Source organism: Onthophagus taurus, chromosome 3 (assembly GCF_036711975.1).
Source record: "Onthophagus taurus isolate NC chromosome 3, IU_Otau_3.0, whole genome shotgun sequence".
Taxonomy (NCBI): Eukaryota; Metazoa; Arthropoda; class Insecta; order Coleoptera; family Scarabaeidae; genus Onthophagus; species Onthophagus taurus.
In genome coordinates, this window is record NC_091968.1 from 28695286 (window position 1) to 28718659 (window position 23374).

The 23374-nt window shown below is 30.3% G+C and overlaps 2 protein-coding genes and 2 long non-coding RNA genes across 5 annotated transcripts in view; 2 read left to right on the top strand and 2 right to left on the bottom strand.

Moving 5' to 3' along the window:
* Positions 1-4987, bottom strand: part of LOC111424056 (uncharacterized) — a 100942-nt gene extending 95955 nt beyond the window's left edge. Inside the window, exon 1 of the long non-coding RNA XR_011639882.1 lies at positions 4931-4987. This is a non-coding gene — a long non-coding RNA (uncharacterized lncRNA). The remainder of the gene's footprint in view (positions 1-4930) is intronic.
* Positions 1-23374, top strand: part of LOC139429220 (uncharacterized) — a 219915-nt gene that overhangs the window by 78789 nt on the left and 117752 nt on the right. The gene's annotated exons all lie outside the window — the stretch shown is intronic.
* LOC111424034 (epoxide hydrolase 4-like) lies at positions 13372-14893 on the top strand. Its single transcript, XM_023057432.2, has 2 exons — positions 13372-13666; positions 13716-14893. Exons 1-2 carry the CDS (start codon positions 13463-13465, stop codon positions 14709-14711), a joined length of 1200 nt encoding a protein of 399 aa, XP_022913200.1. The 5' UTR covers positions 13372-13462; the 3' UTR covers positions 14712-14893.
* Positions 18998-23374, bottom strand: part of LOC111424057 (Lost PHDs of trr) — a 44242-nt gene continuing 39865 nt past the window's right edge. For both annotated transcript variants that reach the window (XM_071194720.1, XM_071194721.1), the window contains exons 27-30: positions 23040-23337; positions 22859-22988; positions 20117-20299; positions 18998-20054 (exon numbers count right to left, since the gene is read on the bottom strand). In XM_071194720.1, the coding sequence (XP_071050821.1) occupies positions 19962-20054; positions 20117-20299; positions 22859-22988; positions 23040-23337 (704 nt within the window). In that variant the 3' untranslated portion in view covers positions 18998-19961. The remainder of the gene's footprint in view (positions 20055-20116; positions 20300-22858; positions 22989-23039; positions 23338-23374) is intronic.

Below are 23374 nucleotides of genomic sequence, written 5' to 3' on the forward strand. Positions count from 1 at the left end.
CCCACTTTTATTTGTATAATAAATTTAATGTAATGCATTTAATAAAAATTAAATGGTTTCAAAATTTTTTATAATCACATTTCATAATCCGCATCAGCATAAATAAGCCGCTAAAAATAATCCCTTTTAAAAAGGAACGTAAATAGTCATCCACAGTTCGATAACACAGAAGCAAAAATAACAGAAAAAAAGATTGAAGTGGGTTTTTAATTTTCACGGACACGTTATGGGACAGATTACGAGGGCCGACGTTTCGTTATCGCGGGTAGACATCTTCAGGACGACGCGACGCACAAAGGATCTAGAGAGTGAATCCGGACGGATTCCGCAGAGATAGCGTCCGGACGCCGTCCGCCACCACCTCCCGCCGGTGTCCTCTTACTCATCGCGGAACGAAACGTGTGTATCCTTTTAAAAACCTATTGTCACGCGGTTGTAAGCCCGTTTTGGCACCTTTGTACTCGGTAATATGCATTGTCAATAGGGTCTCGGTGAAATATTAATCCTAACAGCGGTAACACCCAGGTGGAACGCCACTGTTATACTACAATATGTATTTGAAATTTGAAACTTTTAAGATTTTCTGTTAAAATTTATATAACATCTATTATATTGTAATGAAAATGATGTAGAAGCAAATCCAAAAACGCAAAACATGAAGGCTATGTTTCACGCTGCTAGAAAATATCTATTAAAAAACTTAATGCCTCATTTCATCAATAATATCGATCTTGGTGTGTGTCAAAATGGTATTAATTTATTGGAAACACCTTTATAATACTCGATATATGTAACAGAAGCTACTAACATTAGTGAGGATGCTTTCCAGAAAATTCAAAGATTTTGGAATATGGAAAAACTTGAGTGGTGTGAATCAAAATGGTTCTAATTCATTAAGTACATCTCTAGGATACTTGACGTGGATGAAAAAAGTGAAAAAAATGATTTTGATGATTTTTGAAAGTGTTTCAGAGATTCCAAGAAACAGAAAAAGCTTATTGGTGTGGATCAAAATTGTATAAATTAATTCGAAACGCCTTAACATTGTTGAACAAAGGCAATAAAACTTAGTAACATTAATTGGAATGTTTTCCAGACAAAATCAAGGACTTCAGAATATTGGAAAACCTAAATGGTGTGAATCAAAATGGTTCTAATTAATTAAATACATCCCTAAAATACTTGACGTGGATGAAAAAATTAAAAAAAGTGATTTTGATGATTTTTGAAAGTGTTTCAGAGATTCTAAGAAACAGAAAAAGCTTATTAGTATGGGTCAAAATTATAGAAATTAATTTGAAACGCCTTAATATTGTTGAACAAAGGCAATAAAACTTAGTAACATTAATTGGAATGTTTTCCAGACAAAATCAAGGACTTTAGAATGTTGGAAAACCTAAATGGTGTGAATCAAAATGGTTCTAATTAAATAAATACATCCCTAAGATACTTGACGTGGATGAAAAAATTGATTTTGATGATTTTTGAGTGTTACAAAGATACCAAGACACAGAAAAAGCTTATTGGTATTGGTCAAAATTATAGAAATTAATTTGAAACGTCTTAATATTGTTTAACAAAGATAATAAAACTTAGTAACATTAATAAGAATATTTTCCAGACAAAATCAAGGACTTTAGAATATTGGAAAACCTAAATGGTGTGAATCAAAATGGTACTAATTAAATAAATACATCCCTAAAATACTTGACGTGGATGAAAAAATTAAAAAAAGTGATTTTGATGATTTTTGAAAGTGTTTCAGAGATTCTAAGAAACAGAAAAAGCTTATTGGTATGGGTCAAAATTGTATAAATTAATTCGAAACGCCTTAATATTGTTGAACAAAGGCAATAAAACTTAGTAACGTTAATTAGAATGTTTTCCAGACAAAATCAAGGACTTTAGAATGTTGGAAAACCTAAATGGTGTGAATCAAAATGGTTCTAATTAAATAAATACATCCCTAAGATACTTGACGTGGATGAAAAAATTGATTTTGATGATTTTTGAGTGTTACAAAGATACCAAGACACAGAAAAAGCTTATTGGTATTGGTCAAAATTGTAGAAATTAATTTGAAACGCCTTAATATTGTTGAACAAAGGTAATAAAACTTAGTAACATTAATTGGAATGTTTTCCAGACAAAATCAAGGACTTCAGAATATTGGAAAACTTAATTGGTGTGAATCAAAATGGTTCTAATTACTTAAATACATCCCTAAGATACTTGACGTGGATGAAAATATTGATTTTGATGATTTTTGAGTGTTACAAAGATACCAAGACACAGAAAAAGCTTATTGGTATTGGTCAAAATTGTAGAAATTAATTTGAAACGCCTTAATATTGTTGAACAAAGGCAATAAAACTTAGTAACATTAATTGGAATGTTTTCCAGACAAAATCAAGGACTTTAGAATGTTGGAAAACCTAAATGGTGTGAATCAAAATGGTTCTAATTAATTAAATACATCCCTAAAATACTTGACGTGGATGAAAAAATTAAAAAAAGTGATTTTGATGATTTTTGAAAGTGTTTCAAAGATACCAAGAAACAGAAAAAGCTTATTGGTATGGGTCAAAATTGTATAAATTAATTCGAAACGCCTTAATATTGTTTAACAAAGGCAATAAAACTTAGTAAGATTAATTGGAATGTTTTCCAGACAAAATCAAGGACTTTAGAATATTGGAAAACCTAAATGGTGTGAATCAAAATGGTTCTAATTAATTAAATACATCCCTAAAATACTTGACGTGGATGAAAAAATTAAAAAAAGTGATTTTGATGATTTTTGAAAGTGTTTCAGAGATTCTAAGAAACAGAAAAAGCTTATTGGTATGGGTCAAAATTGTATAAATTAATTCGAAACGCCTTAATATTGTTTAACAAAGGCAATAAAACTTAGTAACATTAATGGGAATTTTTTCCAGACAAAATCAAGGACTTTAGAATATTGGGAAACCTAATTGGTGTGAATCAAAATGGTTCTAATTAATTAAATACATCCCTAAGATACTTGACGTGGATGAAAAAATTGATTTTGATGATTTTTGAGTGTTACAAAGATACCAAGACACAGAAAAAGCTTATTGGTATGGGTCAAAATTGTAGAAATTAATTTGAAACGCCTTAATATTGTTGAACAAAGACAATAAAACTTAGTAACATTAATTGGAATGTTTTCCAGACAAAATCAAGGACTTTAGAATGTTGGAAAACCTAAATGGTGTGAATCAAAATGGTACTAATTAATTAAATACATCCCTAAAATATTTGACGTGGATGAAAAAAATAAAAAAAGTGATTTTGATGATTTTTGAAAGTGTTTCAGAGATTCTAAGAAACAGAAAAAGCTTATTGGTATGGGTCAAAATTGTATAAATTAATTCGAAACGCCTTAATATTGTTTAACAAAGGCAATAAAACTTAGTAACATTAATGGGAATGTTTTCCAGACAAAATCAAGGACTTTAGAATATTGGAAAACCTAAATGGTGTGAATCAAAATGGTTCTAATTAAATAAATACATCCCTAAGATACTTGACGTGGATGAAAAAATTGATTTTGATGATTTTTGAGTGTTACAAAGATACCAAGAAATAGAAAAAGCTTGTTGGTGATTCTCAAAATGACACAACTCGATTGGAAACACCTTGATATTATTTGATAATGGCAACTTAGGTTAATACCATTAAAATGGATGTTTCCAAGACTTTAAAATATGAGAAAAGTTGATTGTTATGGATAAAAATGATGTAAATAATCAATAACTTCATACGCATACCTTGAAATACTTTTGATATCTTATTAAACTAACAATAAGAGCGTACACAAAGCATATATTTTACCATACTATAGTGGATAGTGTCCACTTTTCCACAACTTTGATGAATAACCAAATTTAGACTACCATCAACCAAATAATAAAATACTTTTTGATGAACTTATAATGTATCTAAATACCAATGAATAAAAGTTTCTTGATTACAAAAATATATTTTACATCCATTCCTAACTCCCTTATGTATATTGGACAAAATGGCGTTCCCCCTTTTCTACACGTTGGAGGGTGGTAAATAAAAAAAAAGGTCGAGGGAGACGTCGAGGGGTCCTTTTGCGATCAGTCAATGGGGCTGGTTCGAATATTATGCAAACGGCGACGCGGGGCGTTTCCCCGTTGGCGTCGTCGACCGAAACACAAATCTGTCACGAGCAATCTAATCCTGATGTGGCAGGACTTCCGAAACGATCGTATAATGACCCTCTTCCCTTAGTGTAGACGTAATTCAATATTCGACAACACATCATCATCACCATCATCAACGAAATCGTCTTTAATATAACGACAATGTTTTAATTTCTTGATGGACTTTATAAAAAGATAAAAAAGGAAAAAAACTTTCTGTTATCTCATCGACGCGACGTTCGTTACTTAATTCCAGTTGTCTTAAAATTAGGTAAATCGGATGGAGAGGTGCTCTTAACGTGCGCTTAATTGACCGGAATCCGAAGATTTCAATCTATACGTTTCCACCGGGGGCCCTCATCCTTCGAAGAGAGGTGTCGCGTTATTGGTGGCAAACAGAAGAAAACAAGATCGTATCTCGGTTATTTCGGGATAATAGGGACCTGGTTGGCACCTGGGTGGGGCACCAGAAAGGATGGGACAAGACAACGAAGACGCAACGGCAGAAGCAGCAGTTTTAACCGGATAATGACACGTTGACCAAGAAAAAGTGGTAACTGACGCCAAGAATTTTTTTTAGATCATTTTGATTTATCAACAAAGAAAAAATTACAAGGAAATATCTGTATAACCTTGAGATAGATATTTTTTTCCATTATTAGAATTTTTTTTATGTCTTATTATATGTAGATAAAAGAAAAAAATTAAGTAGTTATAGATAAAGGAGTACTTACGAGATTGTCGCATCTTCATTAAAACATGCATTGTTGATGATGAATAGAGTTAATCAAATCAATGAGGTGGCTTGAAGATAAATTTAGATTCTTCTAAGAAGCTGTTGATTTTCATTAACCTAGAACAATTTTCTCTATTATAAAGTAACACAGATTAATTTCGTTAAAAATGAATACCTCTTTCTTAAATTCCGTCTATCATCTACGGAGGAAAGTTAAAATACAAGCTGTTAAAGTTGAATTGAAGCTAAACGTTTCCACCATAGACTCGTTTTGCAATTTTGAATGTTTCGATAATGCAAAAACATGGTAACTCATTGAAATCCGTAATGATTACTTGTTGGGATTTGATTCCTCTAAATAACCCAATCTAAGTGGATTTCTTGAACAGTTAAAATATCTTAGCTCTACATAGCACTGTTACTAGAACTAACACTAGATCTAGACCTAGAAACATTCGGGTTTAGCCGTCTTAACCCGGGAGGACGCGCGCCTCTGGCTCTCACGTTAAAACGCGCGTCGGGTATTTTTACCCGATATTTGATTTTTATAAATATTTTGGGTATAAGTATAGATATTTGAGTCTTCTTTCGGGAAATAAAACAATGGATTGTGTAACTGAACTTATAAACTCTATTTGTGACATATTTAAAATAAATGAACATAAAATTGTACTCAATAAAACCAAATCAACACATGATGAGACTGAACAAAAAAAAATAATAAAAAAATGATAAAATGACTTAGACATCCTCTTCTTCCAGTTCTTCATCTTCTTTCAGAACGGGGACAACCTTATTTGCGAAACAGCCTTGGCAAATTGGTATAGAATGTTCTCGGCATATGAGTTTATTACACGCACTACAGCATGTTTTAGTTTTTCTGTCTTTGCGGCCTGGGTAAACTTGACACCTTCCAGACAATAGTGGACCTATACTGTAAATGTTCTCTTACTAGTTCTTTTGCCATGTTTTTCAAGAACACTCTTCGGGCAATTTGTTCCTGCTTGTTGCTTTTATAAACAATGTAAGCATTTATCGCCGCAATATTCAGAAAACCAAAAAATATAGTTAGTGGCCACCTTTGCGACCTCCTGGATACAGAATATAATCCACATAATTCATCGACAGTATCGACTCCACCCTTAGTCAAATTGTAGAACTCTATTATTTCAGGTTTTTGCTTTTCAGATTCACTGTTGATACAGTCATCGTGATGCATAGTTGAACCAAAACTACTTTACCTTTCTTAGGGCAATATGAAACTACTGTTTTATTTTCCGAGAACGCAAATAAACTAGAATATTCAGACCGATTTTTTGGAGTGACAAATACAGTTGGTACTTCCCTTTTATTTTTTCGGATGGTTCCAACACAGGTCAAGCGATGATTTTTCAAAAGATCATTCATTAGCTTTATACTCATAAACCAATTGTCCATTGTTATGTTTCGGCCAGTTTTTTCAATTGGTTTGATGAGACGGCATACGACTGAGTAAGGATCATTTTGTAACTTATACTCACCTTCCGGTTGCTTACCAGCATATATTTCAAAGTTGTTCGTATAGTATGTACGACTGTCAGTCAAAAGAAAAATTTTTATGCCATATCTTGCTGGCTTACTCTTTATGTACTGCCTAAACGAGCATCTTCCCCTAAAAGGTTCCAATTTTTCGTCTATTGTGGCATACTCACTAATAACATAGGAGCTTTGAATGTTGTTTTTAAATAATTCAGAGAGTTCACGTATGGGAGCCAGTTTGTCACTTTGTCGTCTGGTATGCCTATCACGTATGTCGTCAAAACGTAAAGAAGTGAGTAAAAATAAAAAGCGTTTTCGAAAATTGCCTTCATCTTCTGATGGTTCGTCTGCGTCAGTGTCGGTAAGATGGTCGCTTACTGAAATGTGGTCAACTTCACTATCTGATTCAGTTGGTGGAATTTCATTGTCATCACTCTCCTCCTCCATTATTTTCCTTATTTCCTCTTCTAGATCTTTTTTAGTTAAAGGCCTTCTATCCACCCATTTACTGATATTTGATGGCCCTGGCTGAGAATTCATTATCTACTGCAATATTGATATGCCAATAAACTATAGTTACTTCATTTGTTATAATTTTAACTTACTGGAACTCGAACTGATAAAATTGAAATAATGCCAATGATGACAAATAATGATGACAACTGTTCAATAATAACCACAATTCACCAAAAACTAATAAAAGACACAAAACACAGAAATAAAATGGTAACAATTTAGTCACGTATCGACGCGAGCCGGGTAAAAAATGTCCACTTCGCATAAATCAGACCCTAGCACTGATCGAGAACGGTATAATAATATCGCCTGAGCATAGGTACTTCTGTTACACTCTACTCGAGAGGTATACAAGGGATTCCCCGATTTAATCGACATTTGGAGAATATACACATCATTTAATAAGCGCCGGGTATTTTCTACCCACGCGCGCGTCCTCCCAGGAGAGACGTTCGGCAAAACTCGAATGTTTCTAGTTATAGGTATAGTGTTAGTTCAATAAAAATATATAACAACCTAACTGTATAACAAATAAAACTAGAACTAACACATGTCTTCAGACGCACGGCTAAACCAGAATATTTCTAGTTCTAGGTCTAGTGTTAGTTCTAGTATTAATTTAATAGCAATACACAATAACCTAGCACTATCTACTGCTAACTAGCTCTACTTTGCACTGTCACCAGAACTAACACCAGATGTAGAACTAGAAACATTCAGGTTTAGCCGAATGCCTCTTAAGACGGCTAAACCTGAAATTTTCTTGTTCTAGGTCTAGTCTTAGTTCAACAGCAATTCACAATAACCTAGCATTATCTACTGCTAACTAGCTCTACTTAGCACTGTCACTAGAACTAACACTAGACCTAGAACTAGAAACATTCAGGTTTAGCCGAATGTCTTTTAAGACGGCTAAACCCGAATGTTTCTAGTTCTAGGTCTAGTGTTAGTTCAATAAAAATATACAACAATAATAAATAAAACTAGAACTAACACTAGACCTAGAACTAAAAAGTTTCTTAAGTTAAACAAACATCACAAGAATAAATAATAATGAGCTGTGCTTCATGTTAAGTACAAGATAAGGTAAATCATCTGAATTGCTGGTTAGATTATACACTGCAACAAGTCTTGTAAGAGTCTTCAGGACTCTGAAATTTGATTGAAATCGATTATGGTTATTTAACGTCTCATTCCTGGAGGATATTCTGGATCTTATTCACTCTTTAGATATTCATATTTGAGCTATGATAAATACTTCATCAGGTAAGCTGATTCATCATATCCATTTCTTAATCTGTGAACAAATTTCAAATAAAATAGTTTTAATTTAAAATAGAACTTTGTTGCTATTAATATTTTTAAGAAAAATGTCTCCCATAACAACCTAGAGGGTTTAATTTTTTTAGATTATGTGGTAAAGAGTTTCCTGCCAGCATCGTGTAAATATAAACCCGAATAAGCCCTAATTATCGGAACAAAAGGCCCACGATTTCGGAGACGGTCTCGTCTCGTTACAAAACCTGACTCAGCGCAAAACATCCAAGAAAGAATCCTTAATTGTACTCCCAGACGCGTATCCTCGGCTACTTAGCACAATATTTAGACAACCCAACGTCGCCCGAGCAATTGTGATCGGATCCCAACCTTTTAACTGCCGTTTACGTCCCAATTTACCAAGAAATCCAACCTTAAAAACACTCATTAAATGAATTAAAAGTTAAATTTGTTTTTTTTTTTTGAATTTTTGAAAAAAAATTTTCATCAATATGCAAACTGTTTCACTTCGAAAAAAGGGGGACCCAAAATCTACACGCAACGAGGGAAATCCCCTCGACGGTTATAAAACAATTTTCAGTCGGAGGCGTCGCGACGCCCCCTCGAACATACAGTCGGGTCACGTATACCGATGACATGTACGCAAAATTGAACCCGAGGGGGGCGTTCACGTCCCCCCTTGCCTTCTCGCCACCGAAACGACCGGTAATTGTCGCATATCGAGGGGGTCCAGGGTAGCGAACCCCAGGATTTATTATTATTCCCGAAGTGAGTGAGACATTGTACAATGGCTACGAGGGGGAACGGAGACCGTATTTTGTATTTCGGCGATAGAGGAGGGAGACTCTGTTAGAGCGTCGTGTTACGCGTTTTGTTCGGGGGGTATTGTAAAGGGGCCGAGATTCAATGTGACCGTATAATGGGATTAGGTCGTTACATAAATGTTAATATTTATTCTTTGGATTCACTTTGAAACATTAAAACTTACTTAAAAAAAACTTATTAAACGTTTTAGGTTAATTTTGAAGTTTATAAACTGTCAATTTTTGTTGTTACCAACATAAGAATAAAAAATGTTTATCAATCAATTTTGGCGTAAAATTAAATTAATTAATAATTTTATTTGTTATTATTAAATTAATTACATTTTATGAAATTATTGAGGAGTTATTTTTGAATGAGAAATTTAAATTAATCTAAAAAAATTGTCAAATAATTTGGCGGGAAATTTAAAATTTTAATTTGAAAACAACTATTTTTATGTTGGAATAACTTTTAAACAGTCTTTTTAAAACAATAAAATAAAGAAATTGACAGTTTATAAGTGATTAAACTTTAAATTAGCTTAAAAACTATCATATCAAATGAACTAATGTTAATTGTCAATGTCAAATAGTTTGGTGGGTAAATACATAAAATAAATCTTAAAATGGCTTTTTAAAATAGTCAAATCAACTTATTGACCGTTTATGATTGTAAAGTTAAGAGTAGAAGAGGGGTGTAACTGTGCGGAATGAATTTCCTATAACGTAGGGTTCCCCTAAGCCCTTTTTGGGGTGTCTCCCCTCGGTTTTATTAGCCAATGGGGGCACATCTATGGCTTGCGGCCATCTCAAACTCTCACAATACCAAACGAACAAAGCTTAAAATACTCAAAAGTGCTTAAAAAATGCTTTAAAATACTCAAAAATTTTACTTTTAACAAGTAATTTTTGTTTATACAGTACCTCGATATAAAGGACCTCGTTAAAATCCAATTTGGGTTATTCCTCAAGTTGTTGTATTCCATGTTCATAGATAAATTCGGGGTATTCCCCGAGTTGTCTATACGACGCATATAAATCATGGACGGTAGAGCTATTTTAATTGTTATTCAGTGATTGTTATATATTTTTATTGAACTAAAAGTGGAACTAACACTAGAACTAGAAAGTTTTGGGTTTAGTAGTACATCTCTCAACTTACTTTTTAAACAAAAAGCGTTTATATTTACTCCAACAATCAGTATTACCAACCCAACTTAAGAAAAATAGAAATTTTGACGTTTTTATCAATTTTCTTTTATAACTCATTAATTATATCTGATGGAAAAAAACTTTTCATACAAAAAAGGTTTAGAATGAACCCATAAAACATGTCCAATAAAGTTATTTTAATCCATCGATCAGTAGTACCAACCCAATTCAAAGATAAAACCAAATTTTGATGTTTTTGATCATTTTCGGTTATAACTTATTAATTGTGCATGGTGGAGAATTATTTTTTCGACAAAAAATGTTTAAAATGAACTCATAAGACGTATTGAATACAGATATTTACTCCATCAACCAGGATTGCCAACCCAACTTAAGAAAAAATAGAAATTTTGACGTTTTCATTAATTTTCTTTTATAACTCATTAATTATATCTGATGGAGAACAACTTTTCATACAAAAAAGATTTAAAATTAACTCATAAAACATAACCAATAAGTTATTTTATTCCATCGATCAGTAGTACCAACCCAATCCCAAAATAAAACCAAATTTTGATGCTTTTGATCATTTTTGGTTATAACTTGTTAATTGTGCATGATGGAGAATTATTTGTTAAACAAAAAGTGTTTAGAATGAACTCATAAGAGGTATTGAATATAGATATTTACTCCATCAATCAGGATTACCAACCCAACTTAAGAAAAATTGAAATTTTGACGTTTTCATCAATTTTCTTTTATAACTCATTAATTATATCTGATGGAAAACAACTTTTCATACAAAAAAGATTTAGAATTAACTCATAAACCATAACCAATAAGTTATTTCATTCCATCGATCAGTAGTACCAACCCAAACCTAAAATAAAACCAAATTTTGATGATTGTGATCATTTTCGGTTATAACTTATTAATTGTGCATGATGGAGAATTATTTTTTAAACAAAAAATGTTTAAAATGAACTCATAAGACGTATTGAATACAGATATTTACTCCATCAACCAGGATTGCCAACCCAACTTAAGAAAAAATAGAAATTTTGACGTTTTTATCAATTTTCTTTTATAACTCATTAATTATATCTGATGGAAAAAAACTTTTCATACAAAAAAGGTTTAGAATGAACCCATAAAACATGTCCAATAAAGTTATTTTAATCCATCGATCAGTAGTACCAACCCAATTCAAAGATAAAACCAAATTTTGATGTTTTTGATCATTTTCGGTTATAACTTATTAATTGTGCATGGTGGAGAATTATTTTTTCGACAAAAAATGTTTAAAATGAACTCATAAGACGTATTGAATACAGATATTTACTCCATCAACCAGGATTGCCAACCCAACTTAAGAAAAAATAGAAATTTTGACGTTTTCATTAATTTTCTTTTATAACTCATTAATTATATCTGATGGAGAACAACTTTTCATACAAAAAAGATTTAAAATTAACTCATAAAACATAACCAATAAGTTATTTTATTCCATCGATCAGTAGTACCAACCCAATTTCAAAATAAAACCAAATTTTGATGTTTTTGATCATTTTCGGTTATAACTTATTAATTGTGCATGATGGAGAATTATTTTTTAAACAAAAAATGTTTAAAATGAACTCATAAGACATATTGAATACAGATATTTACTCCATCAATCAGGATTGCCAACCCAACTTAAGAAAAAATAGAAATTTTGACGTTTTCATTAATTTTCTTTTATAACTCATTAATTATATCTGATGGAAAACAACTTTTTATACAAAAAAGATATAGAATTAACCCATAAAACATATCCAATAAGTTATTTTATTCCATCGATCACTAGTACCAACCCAACTTAAGAAAAAGAGAAATTTTGACGTTTTCATCAATTTTCTTCGATAACTCATTAATTATATCTGATGGAAAAAAAACTTTCCATACAAAAAGGATTTAGAATGAACCCATAAAACTTATCCAATAAGTTATTTTAATCCATCAATCAGTAACACCAACCCAATTTAAAGATAAAACCAAATTTTGATGTTTTTGATCATTTTCGGTTATAACTTATTAATTGTGTATGATGGAGAATTATTTTTTCAACAAAAAATGTTTAGAATTGACTCATAAGACGTATTGATTACAGATGTTTATTCCATCAATCAGCATTACCAACCTAACTTAAGAAAAAGAGAAATTTTGACGTTTTCATCAAATTTCTTCTATAACTCATTAATTATATCTGATAAAAAACGACTTTTCACACAAAAAAGATTTGAAATTAGTCCATAAAATATATCTAATAAGTTATTTTAATCCATCGATCAGTAGTATCAACCCAACCCAAAAGTAAAGGCAAATTTAGTCTCAAGACGCTGGATAACAATTAAAACTAAAATTAACACTTTTTTTGTTAGTTTTAGCACGGCTAAATGCGAAGCTTTCTAGTTCTAGGTCTAGTGTTGCTTCTAGTTTTCGTTTAATAAAAACATACAACAATATAGCATTGAATAACAAAACAATTAAAACTAGAACTAATACTGGACCTAGTACTAGATACACCGTTCTAATAACGTCCAGTCTAACGAGATGCGTTAATTAAGGTTTTACTGTAATAACTAAAAACAAAATTATTAATTTAAATAAATAATTTTTGTTTATAGTTATTTTTATATTAAATAGAGGTTAAAATTGAAGAAAAATTAAAAAAATAGAAAGTTGATGTGGAACGTGCAGAAGTCAAAGCTCGTCGTTGCTATTCGCCAAACAAATGATCGGAACGTTTCGAGTGGACTCTTCATGAGGAGTCGAGAGGCGACGACTCTGGAGTGCTCTCCAGGAAGTCCTCGTTATAGGGGGTTGTCAACGGGGACCCCTGGGTCTCTGATTCTCCTCGAATACCCGGAGTTCCTCCTTCTACATAGCCCCGAATGCGAACCTAACAACTTCTCCGCGCCGTCATATTTGATGGAGATGAGGATCCACTTCATCTTTTAACGTTAACATTTTAATAGACATGACTTTGACGATAACTCTGGAAAATAAAAAGAGAATTATTTTTAATCAAAAACATTAATTGTCGTTTTTATTATTGTTTAAAAATTTTCTCTATAAAAATAAAAATTGACTTCGTTATCGTCCGGTTTCGTTATCTTAGCGATGACCTTATAACGTAGTCTCTCGTCTCATTCGTACGTAAAATCCAATCCGGTTAGTTTTTTCGTATACAGAAACAGAAAATATCGTCAATAATTCAGAAAATGTCTAATATTATTCACGTGTCGAGATGGGAACATTTTTGTGCGTATTTTTTCGCAATAATCGTCGGCGTTTGGATAATTTTAAAACGATTTTTTACATACATTTGGAACCCAAATAATTTCTTTAACATTCGCAATAGAGATACAGCACCGATGTGGCTTGTAGATAACACTTTTGGTCAACACAAATACGTTAAATTAAAGGTAAGGAAATTTAATAAAATAATTTTAATTCGAAGAAAATTATTTTTAGAAAGTTAAAATCCATTATGTTGAAGCTGGTTTAAAACAAAACCACCCAATAATTCTTTTACACGGTTTCCCTGATTGCTGGATAAGCTGGAGACATCAAATTCATTTTTTATCGGAATATTTTCGTGTCATTGCAATTGATTTAAAAGGTTTTGGTGATTCAGATAAACCAATTTGGAGGGGAAGTTATAAAATTGATGTTTTATTAACTGAATTATCCCAATTTTTATCAGTTTTAAATATAAATAAATGCACAATAATCGGCCACGATATCGGTGGATTAATCGGATGGTTCTTATCGTACGAAAAGCCCGATTTAGTTGAGAAATTCGTTTCAATATCGTGCCCACATCCAAACGTTTACTGGAATAACCTCCCCCTAAACAAAATTATGAACAAAAATTGGATCAATTTCGCTCAACTTCCCTCATTACCCGAACTTGATTCGATGAAAGAAGATTTAAGAATCATCAGTGATTATCATTTACATCTACAAGAAAAGGATAATCGCCACCAAGAATTTATTGAAGCTTATAAATACGCATTTTCACGCAAAGAAGATTGGTCTGGACCTTTAAATTATTTTAGGAACCTTCCGTTTGTTCGAATTAACGAAAAATCAAATTTATTAAAAGTTCCTACTTTATTGGTAACGGGGAATAAGGATCAACACGTTAACTTGGAGGGGGTTGTTAAATCAACGGATTATTGTGATAAATTTTTTGTGAAAATTATTGAGAGTACCGGGCATTTTCCGCATCAAGAAAACCCGGACAATTTTAACAAAGCTTTAGCGAAATTTTTAAAAATTAAATCTGGTAATAATAATAAAATTAACGAAAGAAGATTTTCACCAACAACCGGGTTAATGAATCGAATGATTGGGGCGATGTCCACTACTGTTAAATATGGGAATTCTGTTTTAGATAGTGTTCAAAAAAAAACTAACGGTGTTGTTCATATACCTAGTTTTAGCTTTGGAGATAGTTCTACTTAGGATTTTTACAAGATTTCATTCTTTTTCTCTAACACAAATTTCAAAAATCTCAGCTTTATTTTTTACTTTTATATTGAGTTGTTAATTGTATTTATTTATTGTGAAATGTTTAAATTTGTTTAGGATTTGTAATTTTTCTAGAAATGAATGCAGCTTTTTTTGGAATAAATTTTTTATCTTCATGGTGAGATTAATTTCATTCGGGTTTAACCATTTTAAGAGATGTACGGCTAAATCCGAATGTTACTAGGTCTTGTATTAGTTGAATTAAAACTAGAACTAACACTAGACCTACCTTAGTGTTAGTTTTAGCTTCAGTTTAATATTAATATACAACTATCTAGCGTTATCTAATGCTAACTTGTTCTACTTAGCACTGTCATTAGAACTAACACTAGAGCTAGAACTAGAAAGTTTCGAAACTAGTTAGTTCTAATTTTATTTGCTATACATAGGGCCAGGTTGTTGTATATTTGTATTGAACTAATACTAGACCTAGAACTAGAAACATTCGGGTTTAGCCGAACGTCTCTTAAAACGGCTAAACCCGAACGTTTCTAGTTCTAGGTCTGTTAGCTCTAGTTTGAGTTATTATTCAGCACTAGATTGTGGTATAGTTTTATTGAACCAAAAGTCGAACTAGCCGTGCGTCTTCAGACACATCTAAATTTGACTTTATTATTGGGTTGGGTTGATACTACTGATCGATGGATTAAAATAACTTACTATATATATATTCTGGACTAATTTTAAATCTTTTTTATATGAAAAGTTGTTTTCCATCAGATATAATTAATGAGCTATAAAAGAAAATCGATAAAAACGTCAAAATTTCTATTTTGCTTAAGTTGGGTTGGTAATGCTGATTGATGGAATAACTATCTGTATTCAATACGTCTTATGAGTTAATTCTAAACATTTGTTGTTTAAAAAATTATTCTCCATCATGCACAATTAACAAGTTATAACCGAAAATAATCAAAAACATTAAAATTTGGTTTTATTTTGGAGTTGTGTTGGCACTACTGATCGATGGAATAAAATAGCTTATTGGATATGTTTTATGGACTAATTTTAAACCTTTTTTATATGAAAAGTTGTTTTCTATCAGATATAATTAATGAGCTATAAAAGAAAATCGATAAAAACGTCAAAATTTCTATTTTGCTTAAGTTGGGTTGGTAATGCTGATTGATGGAATAAATATCTGTATTCAATACGTCTTATGAGTTAATTCTAAACATTTGTTGTTTAAAAAATTATTCTCCATCATGCACAATTACCAAGCTATAACCGAAAATAATCAAAAAAATCAAAATTTGGTTTTATTTTGGAGTTCTGTTGGCACTACTGATCGATGGAATAAAATAGCTTATTGGATATGTTTTATGGACTAATTTTAAATCTTTTTTATATGAAAAGTTGTTTTCCATCAGACATAATTAATGAGTTATAAAAGAAAATTGATAAAAACGTCAAAATTTCTATTTTTCTTAAGTTATGTTGGTAATGCTGATTGATGGAATAAATATCTGTATTCAATACGTCTTATGAGTAAATTCTAAACATTTTTTGTTGACAGAATAATTCTCCGTCATGCACAATTAATAAATTATAACCGAAAATGATCACAGTCATCAAAATTTGATTTTATTTTTGGGTTGGGTTGATACTACTGATCGATGGAATAAAATAACTTATTGGTTATGTTTTATGAGTTAATTCAAAATCTTTTTTGTATGTAAAGTTGTTTTCCATCAGATATAATTAATGAATTATAAAAGAAAATTAATGAAAACGTCAAAATTTCTATTTTCTCTTAAGTTGGGTTGGCAATCCTGATTGATGGAGTAAATATCTGTATTCAATATGTCATATGAGTTCATTCTAAACATTTTTTGTTTAAAAAATAATTCTCCATCATGCACAATTAATAAATTATAACCGAAAATGATCACAATCATAAAAATTTGGTTTTATTTTAGGGTTGGGTTGGTACTACTGATCGATGGAATAAAATAACTTATTGGTTAAGTTTTATGAGTTAATTCTAAATCTTTTTTGTATGAAAAGTTGTTTTCCATCAGATATAATTAATGAATTATAAAAGAAAATTAATGAAAACGTCAAAATTTCTATTTTCTCTTAAGTTGGGTTGGCAATCCTGATTGATGGAGTAAATATCTGTATTCAATATGTCATATGAGTTCATTCTAAACATTTTTTGTTTAAAAAATAATTCTCCATCATGCACAATTAATAAGTTATAACCGAAAATGATCACAATCATAAAAATTTGGTTTTATTTTAGGGTTGGGTTGGTACTACTGATCGATGGAATAAAATAACTTATTGGTTATGTTTTATGAGTTAATTCTAAATCCTTTTTGTATGAAAAGTTGTTTTCCATCAGATATAATTAATGAGTTATAAAAGAAAATTGATAAAAACGTCAAAATTTCTATTTTTCTTAAGTTATGTTGGTAATGCTGATTGATGGAATAAATATCTGTATTCAATACGTCTTATGAGTGAATTCTAAACATTTTTTGTTGACAGAATAATTCTCCATCTTGCACAATTAATAAGTTATAACTGAGAAAATGATCAAAATTTGGTTTTATTTTTGGGTTGGGTTGGTACTACTGATACTGATCGATGAATTAAAATAAGTTAGATTCTATCTTTGAGCACTCTATATCTTTTCAGAATCAATCTCTAGGTGATAACATGTTCTCCATGTAATCATGTTTCATATTCAACGAATAAATTAGCGCTGAATTCGCACCATAATTCAATTAACAGCTTACTTCGAATAGAACGCAATGATCTCAACTCAACTTAATCAAATTTGGACTTAATTAGCAACATTTTGAATCTAAGTCAATTTTTAAAATTACCGGGAGAGCATATTTCTCCAATTGATGTTCAAGCAGCTAAAACAAACCAAAAATATTTGTATTAAATCTTCGTTTAAGTTAGAAATGAAAATTGGAGTCTTTTTTGAGCAATTTTTAAGTTTAAATGTTAAATGTGACAGTTTTAAATTTGTAATAGGTTATGTTAAAAAAATTTTTGACGTTTGAAACTCAACCTAACCTAAAAATTGAAACCGTTATTAAAGAAATATATAAATATTTCTAAATTAAGGAGTAACATTTTTTCAAGATATAAATAGAAATTAATCTTTGTTTTGTTGAATATATAAAGTATGAGTTATCGTATTCAAAAATGTTTCAACGGATTTGATGCAGCGCCATCTCGTATCAACCAGTTATTATTAAAAATGACTTACTTTTAAATAAAATTGGTAAAATTCCATTCCATTTCAAATTATTTACGACAACACCCATCCAATTTAATCAACTCATTATGCGTTTTCGTTTCTAATCCAACCTTTCTCTTAACTTTTAAAATACGTCCAAAACATTAGTAAAGCGCCATCTAGTGAAAAATAGCAAACACATAACGTAATTTTTTTTGTTGAAAACTTCCTATTATCTTTGTTTATAGATTATTATACAAGATTATAAAATCTATATACAAGGCTATTATTATAAAATTAATATACCAATCGTGCACTTGCACTGTCTCACATAAAATGTAACATAACTTAATGAATATGATTTGTTTTTGCCACGAAACCACTGAGGCATAGGCGACTATGGGTCTGATTATTGCTATATAGGCCCAATGAGCCATTCATGGTTTAAGACCCCAATTCCTTCCAAAGAGCCTGTGGCAGGTCTGGAGAGCCATAATGGGCTTTTTCCACACCCTGTCGATGTGGGAGTTCCAGTTTAATTAACTGTCTAGTACTACCCCTAGGTATTTAACTTCTGTTTTGAGGTTAATAGTTCTGCCTTCAATGGGGGGTGCTCCAAGAATCGGGTTTAGCCACACCATGCGTCTTCAGACATGTATTATTGACATGTTGCATTTTATGTGGGACAAAGTACATCTTAAGTGAAATTCACTGTATAAACAAATACAATTAATTGAAATTTAAAGGAAAATTAAATAAAAACGATAAGAATAAATTAATTAGTTTGAGTGGTATACTCATCTGGAGGTTATTTTGAACTGGACAGCGGGATTGTTGTAGATTTTCGAATCTTAGGACGATTTGCAGATACTGGTCAGGATCTTAGGATAATTTAGGTTCTTTTTTACAGCTTTAATTTTATTTTTAAACTTCGTCGTTTCAACACTTGTTTGTTTTGACCCTTTCATTAGTCACTGAAATCATAAAAAAATTATTTAAATTTTAAATCGATAGAAAAATGTTGGAATAAAAATGTTTATTTAACAAATTACAATTTCAGAATATTACCATATATTTATATCATTTGAAATATCCTAGGCATTTTTTTCCTAGGCGTGTCACTATATTATTATTTATATTTTACTTAAATATTGCACAACGACATTTCTTCTCTCAATTTTCTCCTTTTTTTTTTGATCTACTATTTACATAATAACTACATACAAGGAAAATTTTAATAATAATAATAATAAAAAATAATAACGCGAATCATAACGGTTCGCATTTTAAGGCGTATTACAAGGCTATGTTAGCTATCTAACATTGGTGTTGTCTCATGTGAGCGTGTTATAGGAATTATGATATAAATGTAATCTGCAAATAATTATGAAAATAACAATAAAAATTAATATATATATGTATAGATATACATCACTAGTAAATCATATGTAATATAAAGAAAATAAAATTAAATTACAATGTGCGACGTAATAAATTAATTATTTACATTTTAGGTGTACATTGAAACGTTTAACTTTTTCAATTACATTAATTAATTATTAATTGGTCCCTAATACTATATCAATTTCCACAATTAGCGGCATTTGATTGAAACTTAAAATCTTATGATAAATTTTTTACACACTTAGAAACACTCGTATTTATAGTTTATTTATAATTTTTTCGTATTTCTATACAACTTATTCCCTAATTCTTTTATGTATAAAGTTATTTCTATTGGAATGTTTAATACAAAAACTGTTTTAATTAATATTTTAATTAATTAATTACTTTTTTAGGTTATTAAGAATGGCACTGTGACAGTCTGCAAAAACTTTATTGTTATTTTTATTATTATTATTACTTTTTTAGTGATTTGTGTGTTATTTTTGTCGGTGTTAGTTATTGTATAAAAATCTTGGGGGTTACCTATAATTATATTGTAGTTTTTTTTGTACGAAAATATCCCGAGTCACTCGCGCTTCTTAATTCATCCATTTGCGACAATTTGGAGCACCACACATACAAGATATCTTGTGCTGATCGTCCTCTATATCAAATTTGTAATCATATGCCAACTAAAAAAAGGAAAAAGTTTATGCAAATAAATTAATAAAAATAAATAAATAATTGATTGTACCTCTTCTCCTCTTTGTATTCTTCGTTTTGCAAAAATAATTATTCTCAAATCTCGATCGACCTCAACAATTTCCGCCACACAATTTGGGTTACAAGAATGATTTATATAACGGGCTAATCCGCCGCAAAGAGTTGCGTCAACAACGCGTTCTTCATCCAAACGAAACATATAAATTCCTCGATTCTACAAAAAAATGTTTGTATTGAATTACGCGTTTTGTTCGAGGGAATTGTAAAGGGGATTCAATGTGGCCATATAATCGGATTAGGACGTTACATGAATGTTAATATTTATTCTTTGGATTCACTTTAAAACGTTAAAACTCACTTAAAAAAACTTGTTAAATTTTTTAGGTTGACTTTGATGTTTATAAACTGTCAATTTTATTAATACCAACTTAATAATAACAAATGTTTATAAATCAATTTTGGCGTAAAATTAAATTAATTAATAATTATATTTGTTATTATTAAATTAATTATATTTTATGTAATTATTGAGGAGTAATTTTTGAATGAGAATTATAAATTAACCTAAAAGAATTTAAATTAAGTGATGTCAGATAATTTGGCGGGAAATTTAAAATTAAAAATAACTTATTAGTGTTTTAAATAGTCTTTTTAAAACAATAAAATCAAAATATTGATAGTTTATAAATAATTAAACTTTAAATTAACTTAAAAAATATCGAATCAAATGAACTAATATTAATTGTCAATGTCAAATAGTTTGGTGGGTAAATAAATAAAGTATGCTAAAATAAATCTTAAAATGGCTTTTTAAACACTACAGACAGGAAATGTAGGATCCCATACTTTGCTGAAAAAATTCAGGACGGTACGAGAAAAAAAACTAAAAAGTTCGAACTAGTTTTTACAATATACAATAATTTAGCGCTATCTAATGCTAACTTGCTCTACTTAGCACTGTCATTAAAACTAACACTAGACTAATGTTTCTAATTCTAGATCTAGTGTTAGTTCTAGTTCTAATTGTTATTCAGCGCTAGACCAAGAACTAGAACCATTCGGGTCTGATTTTAGTTCAATAAAAATATACAACAATCTCTCATTAATTATATCTGATAGAAAAAAACTTTTCATATAAAAAAGATTTAGAATTAATCCATAAAATATATCCAATATGTTATTTTAATCCATCAATCAGTAGTACCAACCCAACGCAAAAATAATACCAAATTTTGATGTTTTTGATCATTTTCGGTTCTAACTTATTAATTGTGTATGATGGAGAATTATTTTTTCGACAAAAAATGTTTAGAATTAACTCATAAGATGTATTGATTACAAATGTTTGTTCCATCAATCAGAATTACCAACCCCACTTAAGAAAAAGGGAAATTTTGACGTTTTCATCAATTTTCTTCTATAATTCATTAGTTATATCTGATGGAAAAAACGTTTCATACAAAAAAGATTCAGAATTAACCCATAAAACATATCCAATAAGTTATTTTAATCCATCGATCAGTAGTACCAACCCAATCCAAAGATAAAACCAAATTTTGATGTTTTTGATCACTTTCGGTTATAACTTATTAATTGTGCATGATGGAGAATTATTTTTTCAACAAAAAATGTTTAGAATTGGTTCATAAGACGTATTGATTACAGATGTTTATTCCATCAATCAGCATTACCAACCTAACTTAAGAAAAAGAGAAATTTTGACGTTTTCATCAATTTTCTTCTATAACTCATTAATTATATCTGATGGAAAACAACTTTCCATACAAAAAAGATTTAGAATTAAACCATAAAACATATCCAATAAGTTATTTCAATCCATCGATCAATAGTACCAACCCAACCCAAAGATAAAACCAAATTTTGATGTTTTTCGGTTATAACTTATTAATTGTGCATGATGGAGAATTATTTTTTCGACAAAAAATGTTTAGAATTAACTCATAAGATGTATTGATTACAAATGTTTGTTCCATCAATCAGAATTACCAACCCCACTTAAGAAAAAGGGAAATTTTGACGTTTTCATCAATTTTCTTCTATAACTCATTAATTATATCTGATGGAAAAAAACTTTTCATACAAAAAAGATTCAGAATTAACCCATAAAACATATCCAATAAGTTATTTTAATTCATCGATCAGTAGTACCAACCCAATCCAAAGATAAAACCAAATTTTGATGTTTTTGATCATTTTCGGTTATAACTTATTAATTGTGCATGATGGAGAATTATTTTTTCAACAAAAAATGTTTAGAATTGGCTCATAAGACGTATTGATTACAGATGTTTATTCCATCAATCAGCATTACCAACCTAACTTAAAGAAAAGAGAAATTTTGACGTTTTCATCAATTTTCTTCTATAACTCATTAATTATATCTGATGGAAAACAACTTTTCACACAAAAAAGATTTAGAATTAGTCCATAAAATATATCTAATAAGTTATTTTAATCCATCGATCAGTAGTATCAACCTAACCCAAAAATAAAGCCAAATTTAGTCTCAAGACGCTGGATAACAATTAAAACTAAAATTAATACTGCTAGTTCTACATCTAGTTAGTACAATAAAAATATAGAACAACCTGGCGCTATATAATAAATAAAACTAGAACTAACACTAGAATGTTTCTAGTTCTAATGTTAGTTTAATTGATATTCTGCGTTAGATTATTGTATATTTTTATTGAACTAAAAGTAATTAATCGTTATATCGAAGTTTTTGATCGAAAATTTTTATGATACCAACCTTAGCTTCATATTTCTTTTCTCGTGTTTCGGCTAATTCGGTTCTTATAATCTCGCCGATATACTCAATAACCATCGTGTGTTTCTCCAAATCTCTCGCTGCATACAAACCTAATCCTTGTATTTTTGATCTAAAAGAAAAATCTTTAAAATGTTGTTAAAATTAATTATCGAATAATTACCGTGCCAAATAAACGTTATTTCTCCATTCTTGTTTCATTTTTTTGTATTGCGAACTTTTCGAGTGCACGAATTGTTTGCTATAAGGACAAGCAACCTCGCCGGTTGTGCCACTTGATGTTGTAGGAAATACGGGTCTTGCGGAAGATCCGGTTCTTTGGGTGTGAGCGCGTTTCCAATGCATTTGGTTGCGTAATCTCGGCTCGGTTCTAGCAGCCCCCGATGGATTAATCGCCAAAGGGAGTTCCAATAAAGGATTTCGGCCGTATTTAAATTTATAATCCGTTAAAGTTTCAATTCCTAAAAATGATTTTTTAATTAAAAATCAAATTTGTTG

Coding starts and splice junctions, on each gene's coding strand:
- LOC111424034 (XM_023057432.2), top strand. CDS start 13,463: ATGTCTAATATTATTCACGTGTCGAGATGGGAACATTTTTGTGCGTAT. Junction 13,667..13,715: donor ACAAATACGTTAAATTAAAG/GTAAGGAAATTT, acceptor AATTATTTTTAG/AAAGTTAAAATCCATTATGT.